The sequence below is a fragment of the Uranotaenia lowii genome, chromosome 3, assembly GCF_029784155.1.
Source record: "Uranotaenia lowii strain MFRU-FL chromosome 3, ASM2978415v1, whole genome shotgun sequence".
Classification (NCBI taxonomy): Eukaryota; Metazoa; Arthropoda; class Insecta; order Diptera; family Culicidae; genus Uranotaenia; species Uranotaenia lowii.
In genome coordinates this window covers 197,895,476-197,919,235 of record NC_073693.1, presented here as the reverse complement: position 1 = coordinate 197,919,235, position 23,760 = coordinate 197,895,476, and the positions used below count along the sequence as shown (strand labels likewise).

The 23,760-nt window shown below is 40.1% G+C and overlaps 1 protein-coding gene across 2 annotated transcripts in view; it reads right to left on the bottom strand.

Annotated features, from left to right (window-relative positions):
• Positions 1 to 23,222, bottom strand: part of LOC129755218 (Kv channel-interacting protein 4) — a 181,809-nt gene extending 158,587 nt beyond the window's left edge. The window contains exons 1-3 of one of the 2 annotated variants that reach the window (XM_055751601.1): positions 23,072 to 23,222; positions 1,778 to 2,355; positions 1,639 to 1,689 (exon numbers count right to left, since the gene is read on the bottom strand). In XM_055751601.1, coding sequence (XP_055607576.1) covers positions 1,639 to 1,689; positions 1,778 to 2,180 — 454 coding nt within the window. In that variant the 5' untranslated portion in view covers positions 2,181 to 2,355; positions 23,072 to 23,222. The remainder of the gene's footprint in view (positions 1 to 1,638; positions 1,690 to 1,777; positions 2,356 to 23,071) is intronic. The other variant, XM_055751602.1, reaches the window with a different exon arrangement.
• Positions 23,223 to 23,760: the final 538 nt, after the last annotated feature.

Genomic DNA, 23,760 nt, shown 5'->3' with positions numbered 1-23,760 from the left:
TAAAAAAAAATTCTTTTGACCTCTTTCTCAGGTTTGTGATTTTTTTTTAATTGATTTTACATCTTTTTATTTGAACCAAAATCATTAATTATACAAGTCCTGAAAATCAGCTTTAAAAATTAAGAAATTTTGTGACATATAAGTCCGAATAATATGATTCTGTTAAAGATAGTGTTTACAAAATTATAGTTTGCACTGAAAATGATAAATTTTGCAAAACAGATTGAGAAAATCGATAAATCAGATCAAAATGGTGAATAATATAGACAAACTTATATTAAATAGTGTTTCAAAAAGAGTCTACGAAGAAGCACAATCTTCAAAGCTACCAAACTAGTAACGTCTTACTGCAACAAGTTTTACAATACCAGTTCGTCAACTGAATTGTTTAATAAGTCGCGAACGATATCACATATTTAAAACGACCAAAATCTAAAGAAAAACAAAGGAAATAAACACACCTCATGTTTACTTTCAAACACGTGATTGAAGTGATTATGACATTTTTCGATTTTCTATCCTCTATTCAAGATATACAGAAATAAAACTAATGTGCTTACAACAAGTCCGGGTAGTGTGCCAAATTTGGCATTAGATTGTTTATGCGTGTTGGTGGAAAAAAAATTATTGACTACCTCAATTTCTGGTTTGCATTGCAGGCCGACAAATATCTCACGGTTTGATTTTCTTTCGCTCTAAATGTATGTGTGCAGTTGCTCATTAAAAATTGTGGAATACAAATACGTGCTTTCTGGAGAAAAATTCCAAAGTGTTTAATAATCATGCCAACATTCCCCATCACTTGGCAACCTTCCAAAAAAATCATTTCATGACTCATAATGTTTAAATCATTTCTAAATTGGCTGTCAATCAATTAGGGTTTTTGCTTCAACAACGATCTTACTCTATATATGTTAAGACGGTACCACGGGGCAAGTACTAAACGAATGCATGCTACAGTTTATTATTTCAACGTACTGAAGCTGTCAATTAACTACACTGAGAAACGTTTCTCCCCACGAGTCGTTGTACCTCATCAACTGATGAAGGAAACAAGATTTACTACTTTGTTTACTATGTATCTATGTGTTCAAATTTCGGTCTATTTGCCTAAAATAACTTACATTTAAATTTTCCTGAGATTTTTTGATTCAAAATGTTGTTTTCCTTTGCCAATACAAAATTCTATATTTACTAATCAAATTGTGGATAATGCTTATCTCTGTCATATCGTATCCTCATGCCTATGGAATATAGGAAAAATAGACGAAACCGGTAAAGTTGTTTCAGCGGAGTTTATGAGCACATACCATTATAGAGAGATAAATTATACCTAGACGGCAAAAGTAAAGTTTCCAGGAGCTTTTGACAAATAGAATATAGGACACGTGATTGACATTTTGACTACGAAACACTGAACGCTGCTTTTGAAAAATTCACTGAGATTTGTGCCAGACTTCAAGTCTAGAACAATCAGACATTTGGTTTCAACAGTATAGCTCTAAACAAAAATAATGGCATCGAGTGGGGGTTTGACGATTAGCATACGCAAACTAACAATGAAAGGTAGAATCTAAATATTATCTTAGATCGGTAAACAAGTTCAATTAATACGTGGTAAGGCAAATATTTACTCACTCTCGAATGCATTATCCTCGCTGTCGACCGTTGCGGTTGATTCTTCCATTCCTGTGTCGCGAAAATAAAAATGGAAACACGCTCAGAACGAAAATTTGTATTTCGAATCACTTCAATCACTCGACGACAAGCTACTGACCACTTTTAATACAGCATTTACACAGCAGACAGTCCCTGAGACAGGAACTCTTGATATCGGCGGTCTCGGCTTCGAGTCTCGGAGCATTTTTCTGATCTTCCTCCGATCGTCGTCTTCGATGCTGAAGGGGTTGTAGATGAAGCTGGTCGACCGCCGTGGGTTTTCGTCGCCGACATCCGCTACATTCCGCACGCCCATTGCCACCCCCACTGTCATTAGCGTTATTGATGCCATTTCCTTCACGATTATTAAACACCGATGAACTCACAAACACTGAGGCAGCCTCTCTGGCCGCGATGGTCACAACCGAGGAAGATGAACAACATGGACTGGCATCGTCCGGTTCCACTCGGATGGCAGTGAACCCGGGGGAACTTGACCGCTGCACCTGTTCATCGGTCATCGTGCTGTTAGCAGTTTGCTTCCTCCACCAGTTGAGGAACACCACGTGGATCCCGTTGACGACGCCACACGTGTTTGCGACGATCTCAACTGCATTTATTTAGTTTTTCGAAAATAAATTTATTCACACGTACCGCGCACACATACCAAACGACGACAAACTCTCACGCAGAGCACTGCGAAAAAAACCCAAATCACCGCTAAGTGATTTATACTTTGTCCATCTTATCCCCAGAAAACAATCAACTTGATTCACCTAAGCGGTAAAACTTTAATTTTCTTATGTTATGTCCTCTGGTAAAATTATTTTTAAAGCGTTTCAAGTTTCCTAAATGTTTTTACATATTTCTCATCACCAGTCAATCTTATTTACACCTTTCGACCTTCTCTGATATTATCTGCAATTATCATATTTTTTAAATTTCCTTCAACCTCCATATTCTTACTGCATTTTATCCTAATCTAATCAAATGTTCTGAATCATAAACATTCGTACTTTTCATACCTAAAATTTATCTTATTTTCAAAGGTAATGCAAAGTTTGAGAGACCAATGAGCGTGCGAATACCTTTGGACGTTTTGTAGAATAATTCTTAGAATGAAATTTTAAATTAGGTTTCAACTTTTTTCCTTCTTAGTTATTTCAAAAAGAAAAAGCATTAGATTTTTGAGACATGTTCTGAATCGGTGAGAAACCAACGCCTCTTCCGAGCGAAAAAAACGCTCAAGGAGGCGTAGGGAAGGGGGTTTCTGTGCATAGGGAAAATAGGAGCATGCACACAACAATTTAAACAATATATCAATATCAGAATCCTTATTCAGAATGAAACAAATATCGATATAGGAAACAACAAAGCTCTATATCGCAGCAACAAAATCCGAATCAAAATGAAATATTTTCTTTTCTGACTACGTTAATTTGATGTCCTATCAACTTTGAATCTTTTGATGTACAAGCGGTATGATTATTCGTGGATATAAAGTTTTTAGAAGCCATTGGAGTTGAAACGTGTTGCATTATGCCCCGTTGACGGTATTTATTTGAAAGGGTTATGCTATTTGTTTTCAGTTTGTTTGTGTTCTTTATATATATTAAATTATTTTATTTTTTATGTATTTTCTTATAAAGTTAGTTTAGTTCTCAGATTTAATTGCTTAAGTAGGCGATGGTATGTTGGTAGGATAGCATGTATTTTTTTCGCTCCGTCGTCGCGGTGAACATTTATGAACAAGAAGTAATTCCGAACAAACGCCGTAAGCGCCGTTAGGGTCATAGTAGGATCTAAAAACTGATCAAATGTGATAGTCTGTCATTCTATTGATAAGTTACAGTTATAACTTGCAAACCTAACTGTATAAATTTTGTAGTTACAGTTATTAACAAAATTTATGTCTCTGAGAAACGAAAATCGTTTTGAGGCGTATCTTACAAATTGACTCCCTCGTCAATATGAATGGAAATAAAATGTTGTTTTTGAAAGTTTTACGATTGATAATTGATGCTCCATGTGGTGTGATATGATTTTATGTTGAAAATAATTTCCACCCACGCACAAAGAAGTGTTCATATTTACTTCATACTTTTCAAGATGCGGGGTAATTATGAACACGTGTTTTCTCAGCATTGGTTGATGATTAAAATTTACTTTTTGCCTTCAAAATCACGATAACCATCTAAACCTGCAAAATAAGCCTAGAACATTACCTACTTCATTTTTTTTTAAATTGTGGATCTGTGATTATTTGAAAAGATGCCTTCCAGCTATGTGGAACTGAAAATAACCAATAACTTCTTAACAGTAAATTTTAAAAATCAACAAATGTCATTACAATGCACTGTTCAGATGCGTTCAGAGTTTCAAATTTAAAGAGCTACTTGTTTGAGCTGATAGTATGAAAAACTGAGTAATTTTGTTCATATTTAACACCCCTCCCCCCCCCCCCCCCCCCCTAGCCCTACTTAAAACTAGTTCTAACTAAACGTACATTATGAGTTTTCTAATGAGTTGTTTCTTAACTGGTCACTTATGTTAGATTTGATCAAGCGTTTAAATGTTGCAGTTGAGACATTAATATCAAAGAAGCTAATTTTTGCGTAAGAAGCTAATTTTTGCGGAACGTAAGGGGTTGTTGCGCCATAGCGTGTATTTCTCGATTCCAGTCAAAGCCAGTCACGATTTTGCAGAGCTCTTTCTGGGGCATAAATATTACAGCGGGAGAGTATCCAAGAACAGTCGATTTCGTTTCTGAGCCACAAATAGTGATTGATCGATGGAATGGCGATCCGACAGTGTGTGAAAGCCAAGCAAAGCGCAACGTTGTGGATAAGGTGGCAGGTTTCGAGGATTATCCCACGGTAGATCACGCAGAGCATAACGAATGAATTTCCGTTGAACCGGTTCGAAACGCGCTACCCATGTAGCTTCAAATGGCCACCACACCAGATTTGCAGATTCTAAGATTGAACGGACCAGGCAGCAATACAGAGCTCGTAGACGAACAGGATCTGTAAATTCTTTACTCAGACGTATGACAAATCCCAACATTCGGTTAGCCTTTTCAAGTGTAGCACAGTAGTCAAACTTAAATGTCATTTATAATTATCCAAAACAACGCCAAGGTCCTTTATTTGATCAACACGATGTAGAAATTCACCCTGGATATTGTAGTTGTGCCAAAATGGAAGTTTCTTGCGTCCAAATGTTATAATACAGCACTTAGAGACTCTTAAGGCCAGTAGGTTAACAGCACACCAATTTACAACCGTATCGAGGATGCGCTGTAATATCTGGCAATCTGCCAAGCTGTTAACGATAAAAAAAAATTTCAAATCGTCGGCGTACATGAGTACTCCGCATCCAACAAGCAGCATGTTATTATCATTACAGAACAGGTGAACAATAAAGGGCCCAAATTACTTCCTTGTGGTACCCCTGAAGTCGGAGTGAAATCTGAAGATTCGAAGGATCCGATTTTGACAGCAAGACGACGATTACTTAAGTATCTTCTGATCCAGGAGCATAATCTCTCAGATATTCTAAAGCGTTTTAACTTTAAAAGTAAAACTAAGTTATTCACTGAGTCAAATACTGATGTCCGTGTAAATTGCGTTGACTGGTTTGCCACAATCCATATTGGATATGCAGAATGATGTAAACACTGCTAGGTTAGACGTAACCGAGCGTTTCGGAAAAAAAACCGTGTTGATTGTTCGAAATCCAGTTCCGGCAGGCTGAAAACATAACATCGTTGACAATTCTTTCTTAGACCTTCGAGCAGGCAGCTAGCGATGTGATACCTCGATAATTGCGCACCTCTTGCTTATCACCCTTTTCAAAGATTGGGCTCATGAAGCATCTTTTCCAGGTGGCAGGAAACTGATGTTGTTGTAAGGACGGGTTGAAAATACAAGTAAGGGGCTTTACAAATAAAGTGCAACACTTTTTTAATACACACGCAGGTATTCCATCCTGTCCAGCTGAGGTAGAGTACTTCAAATTTTTTATAGCCTCGAAAACCATTTCCTCGCTAACAACAAACACGTCGAGATTTAACACATCGGTGGGCAATCGTGTAACAGCAGCGCTAATTTGATCTTCAGTTGGCGATTGAATTGAAAATACACTGGAAAAATTCTTTGCAAAAAGAACACATTTTTCAGCAGGTGATTTAGCAATTCTGTCTCCTAAATGTACCTCGGCAGGTACACCGGATTCCTTCCGTTTGTTATTCACGAAATTCCTAAACTTTTTCGGGTTCCGACAAAGTTCATCTTGAGTACGATTTACATAACGGCGATAGCATAATCAATTGTAGATCCGATATTGTCTAGTAGCATCGTTAAGTTTCATTTTTATGAATGGCCATCTAGAATTAGTAAATGCTCATAGCAATTTCAAGCGCAGCTGTTTCAATCGGTCAGTTCAGGTCTGAGTGGAGGTCGAGCCATGGGCACAGATTTGTCAAAAACATCGTCCATAATTGCGCAGAATGAATTAACGGCTACATCTACACAAGTACACCTTTGGAGATTTGTCCAGTCCACTTCAGATAGAATAAGGTTCATGAGATCAAAATCAGCCCTACGGAATTCACGTGCAGATGGGTCGAAAACCTCTACAAAAGCGACCGGACTCGGGAATGAAATGATGAACTCAAGCGGAGGATGCTATACGTCAATTGGTACAGCGGCATCACTTGCTTCAATAACTGAGCTGTTCTAGATTGATTCGTCCGTGAAAACCAAATCCAACGTCCGCTTTTGAAGGTTTTGTATACCATTCCGTTGATGAAGTCCGTTCAATACAGTGCCGTCCAAAAAAGTAGCACTAGCCATATTCAGTACTGAAGCCGAATCGACCACCAATCTATTGCTATGACTAGGAACCCACAATAATTGCGGATGATAAAAATCACCAAGGAAAATAAAACCGCATGCGGGCTCTTTCAATCTAGCTTCTGATAAAGCCTCAACATGCAAATTTAACACAGAGCTATCCTGACTTCTTTCAGGTGGGATATACGATAAACCGATTAAAAATGAACTTTGTTCATTGGACACTTTTGCCCATAAATTTTCTATGCTACTGCTATTACAAAAAGTGACTATGGACGAGCTAAACTTACTTGACACGGCTATAAGCACTCCACCGCCCCGACTACGACAGTTATTAGAGCCATTTCTATCGCATCGAAACACGGTGTAATCCGGGCAGAAAAGTTGACTGGATGGTACTGTTGCGTCAAGCCAGGTTTCGGTGAAAGCGTAGATGTCATAACCGAGCTCTGAAGTGCAGACGAAACATTCAGAGATTTTCGATTTTAAGCCACGAACGTTCTGATAGTAGAGGCGTACACCGTCAGCAAAGTTTCCATGATCAAGGCGGATTCTGCAAGGCGAGGGGCGATCACTTATTCGACGAGCAGTGTGAGAAATAAGGGGCACGATTTTCAACAGATCAGGTCTACTTATCTGCTTTGCCAACGACATTGATATGGTCGGCAGATCATCTGCGACAGTGGAGGGGATCTACTGCAAAATGAAACACGAAGCAGGATGGATTGTGTTAATGATTAATACGTCCAAAACGAAGTCCGTAGGCCTGCGGATCCAAGACCGATAGAACCGTTTCCAGTAATAACAAGGCTACGATCGACAGCGACGAGCTGGATATAGCGAAGACTAATTCGGCTCACTGATGTCTGCAGACAATGACACCAGCCGTGCAATCCGGCGGCGAATTATCAGCGGAATTCGTACCTACTATGGACTTCGAAAGCAACTGCGGTCGAAAAGACTTAGCCATCGCACGAAGTGTAACCTGTACATGACGCTCATTAAACCGGTTGTTCTCTACGGGCACGAGACGTGAATATTGCTCGAGGAGGAGCTGCCTACACTCGGAGTATTCGAGCGACGAGTGTTAACCATTTTTGGTGGCGTTCAGGACAGATACGAGCAGGGGTGCAACGAGCAAGGTGGTTAGACCAAGTGGAGCGTAATCTGGCGTATGTGGGATGCTCGAGAAGTTTGAGAACGGTTGCCATCGACCGAGTGAATTGGAGGAATATTGTTCATCAAGTTATGTCGTGAGACGGAAAACTATGTACAGTTGCGTTCAAATAGAATGAAATCGCGTGAAGCCGAGCACTTTTCCCAACTTTGACATGCTGCCATTTCTCTCTCGGTTGATATTATTTCATGAAATTTTTAAAAGGGGAAATTTGAAATTGCTTCACTAAATTCGCTGTATCTTTGACCATTTTCATTGAAAAATCATGAAACTTGGTCCAAAGATGTAAAAGTGTATGATATCGTACCTGGCCAAGTTTCATTAAAATCGATTAAAGCGATCTAAAACTGTGCCGGTTTGAAAATGGGGTTCATTACCGCCCAACAGACGATTTCATTCGTTGTTTAGTTGTTTAAAAATGTATCAAAAATGCTTCAACCCGTTACAAGACAATCAAACTGTCAAATGTGTATACGATGTGTCATTAGTTCAAACTACAAACGGCAGCAACCGATTCATATCCATTCAAAGATGTCAGTTTCGTAAACTAAAATGTATACTTCACAGCGTTTTTCATCACGAGAGAAAGATAATAAAATAGATACACCTTCTTCATCTTCACCAATTGGACCAACAATATTTGTCCGAGTTCACAAAGCGCGATCGTTAATCTAGTTTCTTTCTTGCTGTTATTATTGTTATTTTACTCTTCAATGTTTATTGTTGGACCCGGTTCAAAAATAACGCAAAACGTTAGAAAAAATACGCGAAGCAATATGAAAATGAAGTTGGGATGTGTTTGGCTGGTCGACTGACTGTGCCCTTGAAACCGGGGAGGGAAAATTTGTGCGGATCTCGTTCAGGAGCGCGCGGACCATCGAGATCTGAGAATTCGTTTGACATTTCGGTTATTTACGATCAGGTTTTCCTACACAGATACTTTTTTTTTTCACTGCCCTGCTGGTTCTGGTAATACTGACTCAATTTGGACATTACATCTTAATTTCAGTGAAATCTGGTATTCTAAGATTTGAATATTAAGTTGAATTAAAAAACCAGCCAATTTCTAAGTAAACTGCAACTTAGCACACTGAGCGTTTAATTGTAATTTTAACACAAAACCTAGACAAACTTGGATGATAAACCCTGATAGGGGGATATCTCCATTTGAGTTACGTTACCATTATAACTTCCGAATCATTAAATCCTCGAAAAACAACAAGCTTTCTGTAATTGAATAAAAAAATACAGAAATACAAGACAAATTGTAACGTCCACAGAAAAAATAATTGGATCTGTACGCTTAGTAAATGGAGACGGCAAATTTCACCGGTTTATTAAGTAAAATCTGTTAATCCTGATAATATAAAACTCGCAAAATAAATGCATGTTTGTTAAAAAACGAATCTTTTCGCAATAACATTTGTACCTACTCGTGAAAAATCATATTTTCATAAAATAAAAAAGGGGTTTAAAATCCAGTGGCTCCAGAGAGGTGACTTGAGTTAAATTTAGTGCTCTCTGGAGCCACTGAATTTCAAAACCTACAACTACACAAAATGCACATATTTAATTTTCCTTTTCAAATCATAATGTCAAATTGGTAGAAGTTGTAAAATGTATCGAAAGTTAAAGATACTTTTTTTGATGCTTTAGAATTTTCCACCGACATTTAATTGAAAATATTTATGATATCTCAATAGTTTTGTTACTAAATGACCCCACAAAGGTTGATCGAAATCATAATACCTCTTTAGCCACTAAATTTTAGTACATTAGTTGCACTTATTTTTCATCTATTGCTTTCCTTTCGTAGGAGATCAAATGAGCCCAAATAGTTTTTGAAAATATTTGTAATTACAGCTCTCTGGCGCAATCAACTTTCAATACACCTGCTAAAAATGCATTTTTTGTCTATACAACATCGAGAGCTTGAAAAACATTTCCAAAACCATTCATCATAAATCTAAAGTCGACTTTCTCTCGTTAAAAAAACGAACACTCATAAAGGATCTCAGTGAAACTATACTATATCCTCTAGGCCACGGTCGTCGGCTAAATAACTTCCTGTGTCGAATTTAACTTTAATATGGAAATATCGCAAAGGGAGGTTGATCCGAAGCCCGACACAAAAAATCTCTCGGTCTCCTTCTATACAAACTAATGACAATGTTTGGAATGTACAGACTACCAGAATATTCACATTTTCAAAGATGATGGAAAGTATAAAAGAAACATGAGATATCAAAGAAAGAACGTAAGCCGTAAATATCATGAATTTTTCGAAGAAAAAAATACAGCGGCTCACCGACGGGACTTGAACCCGCAATTTACGCTGCAGTACAACGGCGCATTAGCCAACTACACCACGGTGAACGTGACGGAATTGGCTCCAGCATACGTACATGTCGAGCTCCAGCTTTATACTTTCCATCACCTTTGAAAAAGTGATAATTTTCAGGTACGAAGATGTACCAATACGTACTCAGAACATTAGGTTTGATACCTAAATATTACAATTATTTTCATTTTCCTGTGTACAATTAATCAGTTTAACTGTAAGATTTGGAAAAAGAAAAAAACTGTTGAGATTTTTGTGTGAAATAAGTGCAATTTTTAAGCTTTTCAAAAAACAATCAAATAAAGTAGGTAAAATGAGGCCCTTGGAGCCAGAAGAGGCTAAGTGACAAAATCGAAAAATCTGAGTTGAGTCTTCGCTGACCTCAGCGGCCATTTTGATCCACAATCTTTTCATCTCTGTTGCATCCCGAGTCTTCCTACCATTCTTCTTAATCTTGTGCTTGACGATGGCTCAATATTTTTCGATAGAGCGAAATTGAGGGCAGTTGTGTGTGTTGATATCCTTTTCGACAAAATCGACTCCATGTTTCGGCTCAACTCGAGGAGGAAAAATCGACTGCTTCAAGTGCCATAAATCATTTCATCCGAAATGTTCTGGCCTCACTAGCGCCCAGCACAAACAACTGAAGGATAGTCCTGGTTCACTCTGGCTGTGCATTTTTTGCCGGAGAATAAACGACTCCCCGAAATTTTCAACCAACTCTACTCCAAGCTCGACCCTAGACCTGATCCTTCAGCGCATTACCTCTATTTTGAAGCTAGTCGGGCTTCAAATCGACGTTTCCCGATCCATATTCCGAGCGATCAATAACGACATCCCGCGCCGCAGCATGGGTACCTCCAGCAGTAATGAGTTTCCCTCGGAGTTCTCTCAATACACAGATCTGTCAATTTCTCATGTACTACCAAAACGTGGGTGGTATCAATCAACTAATAATCAACTTCGGATCAACTTACTCCACCTTCAGATGCGATCGCAACGTAGCTAACAGCAAACAAGACACACGGGGGAGGTGTACTTCTAGCGGTGCGGTCCATTTTTAAATCTATACAGATTAACCCCCCTGGATTTGACTCAGCAGAACAAATTTGGGTTTCCATAGCCCTGAATGAGTTCGCTCCCTACGTTTGCGTATTATATATTCCGCCCGATCGTACCAGCGACTTAAGCTTACTCAATTCACTTCTAAGCTCCCTCCAGTGGATCACTGAACGCATGAAACCCAAGGACAAACTCTTCATTACCGGAGACTTCAATTTGCCTGGAATCAAATGGACACTAGCATCATCAGGGGACTTGTACCCTGATTCCCTTAATTCCAGTACATCTATCAGCTCTTCACTAATCCTCGATGCGTATAGTACGGCTGATCTCACCCAACGGAATAATGTACTTAACGCTAATGGTCGAATGCTCGACTTATGCTTCGTCAGCTCTGAATTTCTTCCAATTTACAAGTGCTAAAAGCACCTGATGCTCTGGTGAAACAGTGCCAACACCATCCTCCTCTGCTCATTTCCTTCAAACAGAATATTTATTTATACACACAACTTAGTGCTTCAGGTAAATATGATTTCCGAAAAGCTGACTTCGAATCAATAACTGGTTTCTTATCGACAATCGCCTGGAGTGATATTCTCGACAAACAAGACGTGAACTCAGCCACTTGATCTTTTTCCAATATCATTTCGCACGCCATAAACCAGTTTGTTCCTTTGAAAACTTTGAAACCGCCGAACAATCCGCCGTGGTCCAACACGGCTCTCAAAAAACTTAAGACCGCGAAACGTGCTGCTTTGAAAAAACTAACTAAACACAGGAACCAGTATACCAAAAGTCGATATCGCTTCCTCAGTGGTAAATACAAACAACTGAACAAAACACTGTTTTCAGCATACCAATCAAAACTTCAAAACCATTTGAAAACTAATCCAAAGAAATTCTGGAGTCATGTCAACAGACAGCGCGATGAATATGGTCCACCTAATACCATGTTCGCATCAGACAACGTAGCCTGCACCACTCCAGAAATATGCAACTTGTTTTGTAACCACTTCAAAAATGTCTTCACCGATGAAACCCTAAATGGAGCTGAAATTTCTGCGGATGTATCTAATGTGCCACTTCGTGATACGATCGCACCTCATCCGCTAATCACTCCTGCTGCTGTTGAATTCGCTTGTTCCAGCCTTAAATGTTCGACTAACCCAGGCCCGGACGGCATTCCATCAATAATACTAAAAAAAATGCTCAAAAATTATGTCGCCTGCCTTAGCCCACATCCTATGTATTCCCCGTCCACAAGAAAGGAAACAAGTCTGACGTTTCAAACTACCGCGGAATTGCTGCCCTTTGCGCAGCGTCTAAATTGTTTGAACTCGTTGTTCTCTAATACTTCACCCACAAATGCTCGTCATATATATCCGACACTCAACAAGGCTTCATGCCAAAGAGATCCACTAGCTCCAATTTAGTAGTTTATTCTACGTACATTTTTAATGCGCTCCAAGCACGCAACCAAGTCGATGCTATCTATACCGATTTATCTGCTGCCTTCGACAAAATCAATCACAGAATAGCATTTGCTAAATTCTCTCGCCTAGGCATCTGTGGGACTATGCTCCGGTGGCTCGAAACCTACCTTTCAGGTCGGAGCATGTCAGTTAAAATTGGAGACCATACCTCTAAACCTTTCCGCGTAACATCCGGTGTCCCTCAAGGATCTCACTTAGGGCCCTTCATATTTTTAATGGGCCTGAACGACGTAAACCTCGCACTGAGATGTATGCATATTTCCTACGCTGACGATTTTAAACTCTACTTTACCATTCGTACCCCCAAAGATGCAGAGTTTTTACAACTTCAATTGGACGCCTTTTCGAATTGGTGTCGCGAGAACCGTATGGTCCTAAATGCTACAAAATGTTCAATCATATAATTTACAAGGAAGCACTCAACATTTTTCTACGTTTACCACATTCAAGAAACACCTTTCACGCGTGTCAGCGAATTTAAAGATCTAGGTGTCATGTTCGACCAACAAATTTCATTCAAAGACCATATCTCATACATTGTTACTAAAGCTTCAAGATGTCTCGGTTTCCTTTTTAAAATAACCAAGCATTTCAGAGACATTCAATGCCTTAAAGTTCTATTCTGTGCACTAGTTCAATCTAACTTAGAGTACTGCTCGGTAGTGTGGAATCCTCGTTACAACAACTCATTTTATTTTTTATTTACATAGTATTCCGTCTCACGACATAACTTGACGAACATAATTCCTAAAATTCACTCGGTTCATAGCAACCGTTCTCCAATTTCTCGGGCACCCCACGTTCGCCAGATCACGCTCCACTTGGTCTAACCACCTCGCTCGTTGCGCCCCCGCTCGTCTTGTTCCTACCGGATTCGTAGCGAACACCTGTTTTGCAGGACAGTCGTCCGGCATTCTCGCAACATGTCCAGCCCAGCGTATCCACCACCTTCTGGATACTGGGTTCGCCGTAGAGTCGCGCGAGCTCGTGGTTCATCCTTCGCCTCCACACTCCGTTCTCCTGTACGCCGCCAAAGATGGTTCTTAACACTCGTCGCTCGAATACTCCGAGTGTACGCAGGTCCTCCTCGAGCAATATCCATGTCTCGTGCCCGTAGAGAACAACCGGTCTAATAAGCGTCATATACAGGTTACACTTCGTACGAGGGCTAAGTCTTCTCGACCGCAGTTGCTTGTGGAGTCCATAGTAGGCTCGACTTCCGCTGATAATTCGCCTCCGGATCTCACGGCTGGTGTCATTGTCTGCGGTCACCAGTGAGCCGAGATAGACAAAGTCTTCGACTATCTCCAGCTCGTCGCCGTCGATCATGACCTTGTTATTACTGGACAAGCGGGTTCGGTCGGTCTCGGATCCGCAGGCCAGCATGTACTTCGTCTTGGACGTATTAATCATCAACCCAATCCTTCCTGCTTCGCGTTTCAGTTTGCGGTAGATCTCCTCCACCGCCGCAGATGATCTGCCGACTATATCAATGTCATCGGCAAAGCAGATAAGTTGACTGGATCTGTTGAAAATCGTGCCCCGCATTTCGCCCACCGCTCGTCGAATAACACCTTCTAGCGCCACGTTGAACATCATGCAGGATAGACCATCACCTTGTCGAAGCCCCCTGCGCGATTCGAATGAACTCGACAATTCACCCGAAATCCGCACACAGCACTGCGTTCCATCCATCGTCGCCTTGATCAGTCTGATTAGCTTCCCGGAAAAGCCGTTCTCGTCCATGATTTTCCATAGCTCGTTACGGTCGATCGTGTCGTATGCGGCTTTGAAGTCGATGAATAGATGATGCGTAGGGACTTGGTGTTCACGGCATTTTTGGAGGATTTGCCGTAATGTGAATATCTGGTCCGTCGTAGACCGTCCCTCCATGAAGCCGGCCTGATGACTTCCCACGAATCTGTTTGCTTGTGGCGTGAGGCGGCGGAGTAGGATTCGGGACAACACTTTGTAGGCGGCATTGAGGACAGTGATCGCTCGGTAGTTCTCACAGTCCAATTTGTCGCCCTTCTTGTAGATGGGGCATATTACCCCCTCCTTCCACTCCTCCGGTAGCTGTTCTATGTCCCAGATCCGGACTATCAACCGGTGTAGGCAATCGGCCAACCTGTCCGGGCCCATTTTGATGAGTTCAGCTGCGATGCCATCCTTCCCAGCCGACTTGTTTCTATTCAGCTGGCGAATGGCTTCCTTAACTTCACTCATCGTTGGGAGTGGCTCCTCTTCGTCGTTGGCTACGCCGGCGATGTACCTTCCCCCACCGTCTTGATCTCCTGCATGTGCGCCGTTCAGGTGTTCATCGAAGTGCTGCTTCCACCTTTTGATCACCTCACGATTGTCCGTCAGGATACCCCCGTCCTTATCCCGGCACATTTCGGCTTGCGGCACGAAGCCTTTGCGGGATGCGTTGAGTTTCTGATAGAACTTTCGTGTTTCTTGGGAACGATGCAGCTGCTCCAGCTCCTCGAGCTCCTCCTCCTCCAGGCGGCGCTTTTTCTCCTGGAAAAGTCGGACTCGCTGCCTCTTCCGCTGTCGGTGATTTTCCACATTTCGACGGGTGCCTCTTTGCACTACTGCCGCCCGCGCGGCATTCTCTTCGTCCATCACCCTCCTACACTCCTCGTCGAACCAGTCGTTCCGTCGAGATCGCTCCACATAACCGATGACGTTCTCCGCAGCACTGTTGATGGCTGTTTTGATGGTATCCCAACAGTCCTCGAGAGGGGCTTCGTCAAGCTCGCCCTCTGCCGGCAGCGCTGCTTCGACCGATTGCGCGTAGTCTGCCGCGACCTCAGGTTGCTTCAGTCGCGCGATATTTAACCGAGGCGGGCGCCGGTTTCGCGTGTTGTTCACTACGGAGAGTTTTGGGCGCATCTTCACCATCACCAGATAATGGTCCGACTCGATGTTGGCGCCCCGACAGGATCTGACGTCGATGATGTCCGAAAAGTGCCGGCTGTCGATCAAAACGTGGTCGATCTGTGATTGAGTTAGGTACGGTGATCTCCAGGTGTACTTGTGTGGGAGGCAGTGCTGAAAAAAGGTACTACGTACGGCCATTCGTTTGGAGGCGGCGAAATCAATGAGTCTGAGGCCGTTTTCGTTGGTCAGCTGGTGCGCGCTGAACCTTCCAATTGTCGGTTTAAATTCCTCCTCCTGGCCGACCTGAGCATTGAAATCCCCGATGACGATCTTGATATCATGTTTTGGGCAACGGTCGTATTCACGCTCCAGCTGCGCGTAGAATTCGTCTTTGTCGTCACCGGTACTTCCGAGGTGAGGGCTGTGCACGTTGATGATGCTGATGTTGAAGAACCGGCCCTTGATTCTCAACCGGCACATTCGTGAGTTGATCGGCCACCACCCGATCACGCGCTTTTGCATCTTTCCCATCACTATAAAAGCTGTTCCGTTACAACAACTCAATCGATCGTATCGAAAAGATTCAACGAAAATTCATACGCTTCGCTCTCCGCAATCTACCATGGAACGATCCTGTCAATCTTCTAGCATACGAAACAGATGCAATCTTATTGGTCTACAAACACTGACTTCCCGTCGAACTGCATCTGATGCATCTTTTATATCTGACATAATACTGGGTCATATCGACTGTCCCCAAATTTTAAAACTTGTAAATTTTAATAGTAGGACCAGAAACCTTCGCTCTCAATCTTTCCTAGTTGTTCCGCATGCTTCTTCTAATTACGGTCAAAATGCACCTTTCATAAGAACAATCCGAACGTTCAACCGCGTTTCATCAGAATTTGATTTTCATATCTCCCGAAACACACTCAAATGTAAATTCCGTAGAGCTCTTTCATAATTATAGTTTTAAGAGAAAATTGTATTAATTGTATTGTGTGATAAATTTAAGTACTCTATGTATCATTTAGATTTAAATTGTAATCTGGTGATGCAAAAGATGAGGGTTTTTACGCGCATATGAGACGGATTCAATCTTTTTCATATGGGCTTTTTCCCCTCCAATAAAGATAAAGATAAAGGTAATATTGATTCGGAAAAAAAACGAATTTAAAATTGGCTTTGTAAAATCCCGCCCAAAATCCATTTTCACTTACGTTTCGTCATCCATGAGGATGCATTCGTCGTACTTCGTTAGAACCTTTTTGTATAACTTCCGGGCCCGTCCTTTGGCTTCTACATTCTTCTTCAATGTCCGATTTGGTTGCTTACTGGTCCATCGTATTCCTTCGCGCAGACGAATCCTTCTGACGGTGCATCGGTCAGCATTGAATTTCTTGAATAGTCTGACTGTCCTAGGTTTACCTTCAAATGCAGTTTCTGATCCTTAGGTTCACTATAACGCTTTGTATGAACCTGCCGATCGATAGTGTGCATCTCCCGGAAATGTTTGAGAACGCTGCACACGGTCGATTTGACCATCTTTACAGATTTCGCGATTTTTTAACACGACCATGTCGGGTTTTTGACGTGAGTGTCCAAAATTAATTTTCTTCTCGCGGCTTCCATCACGTGTAACTTTTTCGAAACAAAACGAATCGTAATGAAATTTTCAGCACTGATAGAGGAAACATTTCCGAACAAAGTACTGTCAAAACATTCCCGATCCGACAACTAGGAGCGCTATGGTATAATAAACAGTGCGTCCACATTTATGATGACCGATGCTTAATCTCTGCAAATTAGTGGAAAGCTATTTCCAGAACCGCAAGCTACAATATATGACGAGCGAAGGATTTCAGGAAATAGATGTTACAGCTGGAGTACCGCAAGAGTCGATACTGGTCCTGTGGAATATTACGTACGATGAGGTGCTGACATTGAGCCTGCCAGAGGGAGTAAAGTTGGTTTGTTACGCGGACGACGTCGTGCTACTAGCGACGGGTTCCTCAACAGAAATCTTCCAGCTAAGAGCTTCAGAGGCTGTAGAAGCGGTAGAGAGCTGGATGCACTCGAAGAGTTTGCAGTTGGCTCACCACAAAACCGAGATGGTTCTGATATAAAACCTGATTGTAGTATAGCAAAGTAGGCCTTGGAGTTACGATCTCAGACACGTTTTCTACTGGATTCATTCTCTGATTGTCGGGGTTTTAAAGCTATAAAAGCGGCGCATCCGAGCTGCTTCGGTCATTCTTTGGCGGACGTTGTCTCCGTGCGATGAAATCTCCTGGAAATCACGACACTGATCTCACCGCAAACAGGCAGGATTACAGTTGGATCAAGCACTATCGAATCAAAGCGTGAGCTTAAATATTTGGGTATCGTGGGCCGCACTCACGAGAATAATGGCGAAAAACTCGGGGATCCGAAGTAGTCGGCAGAGGATAATTTCGACTGTAGCTTCGTCAATCCTTCGGTACGGAGGGGCGGCCTGCAAATCTGGTCTTAACATCCAGTGTAATCAGCAGAAGCTGAACAGTATATGTTGTGTCCAGACCATTTCGGACAGGAGAAGAAAACGGTGAACTGTTAACAGAAAAAGAAGTGTTTTTCTTATCTCCGGAAAGGTCTGACACAACAGTATACAAAGGCAAATGAATTTGCGCGTCATTAGTGCATACCGCACCGTTTCGTCGGGAGATGCATGCTTTGTAGCGGAAGTCATGCCCATCTCGGTTTTGTTGGTGGAGGACTCCTATTGCTACGAAAATAGAGACAAGCAAAACGCGAGAACACGAGCAAGAGATAGCTCCATGGCCAACTGGCAGCAGCTGTGGGACAGCTCATAAAGAGAAAGGTGGACCCACCGTTTGATCCCAACCCAAATATCAAGGAGTGGATGGAGAGAAACCATGGCGAAGTGGATTTCTACATGGCACAATTCCTGACTGATCATGGATGCTTCATGTAGTATCACCAAAGGTTCGTACATGTGGCCTCGCCGGTCTGCCCATGTAGAGTTTAGGGTAAGGTTGCCAAATTTTTTTTCAGCACGTATCCGGGCCTGACAAACTGGTCAATTTTTATATAAAAACCTGGCAAAATCCGGGCATTCGATTTCAAAATCCGGACAATATACAAGAAAATTTTGTCAAAACTCAGAAATTCTTCAACAAAAATCAAGAAAAAAAAATGAAAAAAAATGTTTTTTCATAAAAACTTATCGATTGATTTTGAACCGTATTTTAGGCATCCAAAAAACCTTTCATGATTATTTTTATAAAACTTTCTCAAAAAATTCCCTTTTCAGGGTTTTTTTTTGTTTTATTTGCCAAATAAAGTGAAAAAAATCCGGGCATTTTTCAATGAAATCCGGGTAACCGGGCCGGGCCGGACTGTTCTTATGTTTAGTATTAAATTGAAACTTTTGCGATGTGATGTAAAATACTTTAGTTCAGAAAGTAAATATAAAGTTTATTCAATGTTGAAGATGAAATTCATCATAAACAAGGTCTAACGGTGCACGGTCTAACATACACGTGAAAATGAAGTACAGTTCATGTTTTTCAAAACACTCAGTGATCTCAATTTGCCACCTTTCTGTAGACAGATTGTTTTCCTTCCCAGCTCAAATCAGGCAGCAATAATGTATTCAAATTTCGTTCGAAATAATACTGAACTACTTTTTCACCTGTAAACACAGCAGTTCGTTTTGCCCACATCCAGAAAAAATAATATAGGTACCCTACGAAGGGTGAACCGTTGTTTGTGTCTTGTCTGGTACACTTTTTCCAACTGCCCAAAATTTGGAGGGTGTCGACATTTCTTTCGTTGAATGTGGTAATTTTTTAAATGTATCCCCTCGAGCATTCCTAAATATTCGATCACTATTCCACCTGAGATGCAGAGTTGCATTAATAACATTGTATGCTTCCTTTTCTTTTGCTGAATAACTATTTTCATTGATACAAATTCTTTTACGATAGACTATTTAATACAAAACAAACTACTACAACATCAAGCCCGGATACCGCACATTTGCGGTAACTTTACAGCACCTAATTTACCGATTTTATATCTTCATTTACCGATTCGTAAATTCATGACACCAACAAAAAAAACCTTTTTCAAGCAACCGAATCCAAAATTCTCAACACTCTATAAATAAATTAATAAAACGCAGTGATTACGGCCAGCTTACGAAAATTAGATGAAGCGTAAGAAAAGGGAGATTTTCTTCTTCTGCTCAGCGAATCACCATATAATATTGAAGATAATAGCAAAACAACGATTAACCGCTATTAAACAGAATACTCAGTGGTGAGTTTGGACGATCGCTATCCCATAAACAGACGCGCGTTTGTGATGTGGAGACGGATGGAGATTTTCACCATGCGCACCACGATTACACCTCCCACGAGTTTCAAAGAGAAAGTAAATTGAAGCCAACTCAAGCAATATGCTGAGAGAAAACTCAGCTTTAGATCGTGTTTATCTTCGATTAGTATACACGCCGAATCCTTCAAATGTTTTTCCTTCTCTCGGTTCGGAACATTCGTTCAATGTTCACCCACAAGAGCGATGGTTTTGCTTTTGTCGGTGATTTTGGTTGACCATTGGAGATCAAGTTCAATCCGCCATGTCTGGCTTCATCGTCTTCATTCTCTATATCCTCCTCTGATTCCTCCCACTCGCTTATGACGAGTGCGACTAGATTATTCAAAATAACACGATCGATCGTTTCTAAAGACAATACAGAATGTTGTTGTCAGTACACTGTGTCACTGCTTTTACGTTTTTTTTTATTTTTGTAAAACTATTACTTCCAAGTTGTATTTTCCACGATAATTTTCTCTGGAGCCACTATCTCAAGGACTGTTATATCAATTTTTAATTTTCATCATGAGAGGCTTGTAACTCGAAATCTGGTCACAAGTTGAAAGTTGATAATGAAAAAAAATGTGAAAATACAGATTGAACAAAAGTTCGATAAACAGATACCTTAAGAATTTCTATAAAAACCCCGTACCATCATGTCACCATCTACCGCCCAGTTAAGCGGTTTTTCAACTTCAAACATGTGTAATAAAAAAACGACGGCAGATTTTTATTCGCTTTCTTTTCCAATACATCTCAAAACTGCTCTACTTTTAATAAAAAATTTAGTGGAATGCCAAAAATGTACGCTTTTAAAAATAATGTACTAAACGTTGAGGTGTTCAACTGGCCCTATTACCGCCCACTCGAATTTTTCGGGTATTGATAATGTTTTCTTAAGGAAAAACTATCTAACAACACGGAAACTGTTCTTTTTAATATTGTCCTTGTAACGAGCTGTCAAAACCATATTTTGGATCTTGAGAGAATACATTTTGTGAAATCTTTCCCGCAAATTTTGTACAAATTTTAACAAATTGCGTTGACTGACAAAATGATGATTCCCGGCAAACAGCCTCAAGTAATCGGTTACTTTCAGCGATAAAACATCATTTTCTAACATAATCCAACTAAATACTTCTTACAATTTACACATTTGACACAATACTTGCGTTAAAAACAATGAAATTGGGCTTGACCGGTTATTAGGAACCCACACTTTTTTTTATACACCAATTACCGCCCATCACTAAACGCTTCAAAAAACAACAACTATTGAAAAAATCGAAAATTTTCCGATGCAAATCTATTCTACAAAAATCAAACTATCGTTTCAAGTCGATTGTAGGACAAATAGGTACTATTTAGTAAACAAAACCCCTTTTTCCCTAGGAGCACAGTTATGCTTAGTTTGCTAACAGGCGTCGAATTCAATAATTTGACCGGAAACGAAAAACCAAATATTTTATTTCTGGCTATAGTTAGCATAATTAAGTGATGATTTTTCAGTGAAATGGTCGAACAATGATGCCGACACAGAACACAGGTCTTATTTTTGGAGAAAAAATTCCAGTTTTTTCGAAATACACACAAAAGGGTGATTTTGGGCGGTAAATGGTGTCTGGGCGGTAAATGGTGACTTGATGGTATTTCGTATGACAAGAATCCAATACTGCCAAAACTTAAACATTTGATTGCTTGCAAAGTACGGGTTTTACACTACTTTTTTACAATTATGATTTAAAAAATTCTCCGGAGCCATTTTAACAAAATGCTTTTAGTTTAAACCAATATTGGTAGAGATTTTAGAAATACTTCAATGGAATATAGTCGTGCAAAAAACACACAAAGTTAGTTTTCCGAAATATATACGCAATGTTTTTTTTAAACTCCACTGCATACGAATCCATATACAATGCGGGAAATTCTTTAAGCGCACACAGGTTATGGGTTCATTATCATCTGGATCTGAATATTACCAGAAAAATGCCATTCGATAGACTTTTCAAAATTACACTTATTTTACCATAAGATAACTCAGATCGATTCGCAATAGGTTGTAAAATAAATTAAAAAAACACATTTTTGGAGTGGAAAATCCGTAAAGCGCTGGTGTGTCTGTATTCCAAAAAGTGTGAAATATTTCGTTTGGCGTGAAGTAAAATGGATTATATAAGGTATTTGAAGCTTTTTGTTAAACCTGACATAGAAAATTATGAATCTTAAAGTTCCTTAGTTTTTTTTTCACATGTTCCCAGCTCATTGACTGAACCAAACTTCAAATTATCATTTTAGAGACACGTTTGACCAAAGATAATCTTAATATTTTGAAAAAAAAATCAGATCTAGAACAAGGCCTGGCCCCTTCGGAAAATGATTCTGTCTCTCGGGAAAAGTAGGGGGCGTAGCTGAAAAAAGTATTCAAAACTTGTATTTTTTAATTGACTTTAAAAAACTTTGAGAAATTGAAAAATGTTGAACAAATGGAAAATTTAAAGGTTTTTTAAAATGTGGCTCCAGAGAGTGTTAAGCTTCATATTCATATCATATTTCTTCATATTTGTTTTGATAACTGAATCAACAATCCTCTCGGTTTTTTAAATAAGACGACCATAGGTTTTATTTTTTAAAAAACCTCAACATAATCCAAGGAATGACAATTGCTTGCAGAATTTAAAATTTCTCGTTATCTGTTGAATGTATTTTTTTTAATTATTTATGTAAAGCATGCAATTATTAAAACATTAACATACTGAGTGTTTCGGAGTTGAATTGTTATCATAAATAAAACCTTCTTTTAGAGGTCGTAAATTCCAATCATTTTTCAAAATAACTTTATCTATAAGGGTGAAAAATAAAACAATTAACATATTTGCTTCCCTTTTAAAAAAACAAAAAACTTCTTTCAAAATGCGGCAAATGTATCGTTCACTACAAGCTGCTGAGATTTCCGGTGAACCGTTTAGCATACCATTAATCTCAATAATAAATATAAGTAAATTAATTATCCAAGAACAAAAACATCATACTTAGTGAATCAAATCAATTGTTTTCTTTTTTAAAAGTTTTTGAAATTTCACTTTGTTGTCTATGCTCAAAAATATCGTAGCACAGTGTATCTCAAAATGGATATACTGACACCAACGCACAATCGAAGACGTCTTCCGTGTCGTCGCACCAAAAAAAAAAGTCAGACATGACGCTTTCTGTCCCAACTTACTTGGCGACGACGTTCGAATCGATCGCGTGAGTAGACGCTTTTGTTTACCTAACACAAAACATCACACCACGTGAAAAACACGCGTCTGGATAGAACCGTATTCTATGTGGATTTACGACAAATAAAATTAAACGGTTACGCACACGCGGAACATGGGGAAGAATTCCAACTTCTGGAGCAATATACCGAGATCGTGTTTCGGCTGCGACTTTCAAATATTTACTAAGCATCCAAACGATCTGCAAAACCAACCCTCGGCTCATCGACTGGCGATCGTCGGCTCCTCTGTTGACCGGAAAGGTGCGCAGCGCAGGTTGATGGAAATGGAACTGCTTGAATTTAACGCGATCTCTCACGTTCTCTCTGCGCCGGAACGCACTTTACTTTAACATTTTAGTTTTGAGAAAAGGTGGGTGAGCTGAGCAATCTCCTGTGAGTAGGTAAGAGATCTCTGTAGATAATTTCAACCTAACAACAAAAAAATTGTTAGTAAATTCCAAACGACTGGATGAAAAGATCGAAGAGAATCGAACAGAATTTTCCCATATTTTTAGGAATACGTGTTATCAATATTATAAAACATATTCATCAGACTGCCCCAAATTTGTATGGAAAATTTCAAGCTTGTGAAATGTTATGCGCTGCAGGCTTAAATTTATCCTAGGCCTAGTTCAAGGTCTCATGCCAAA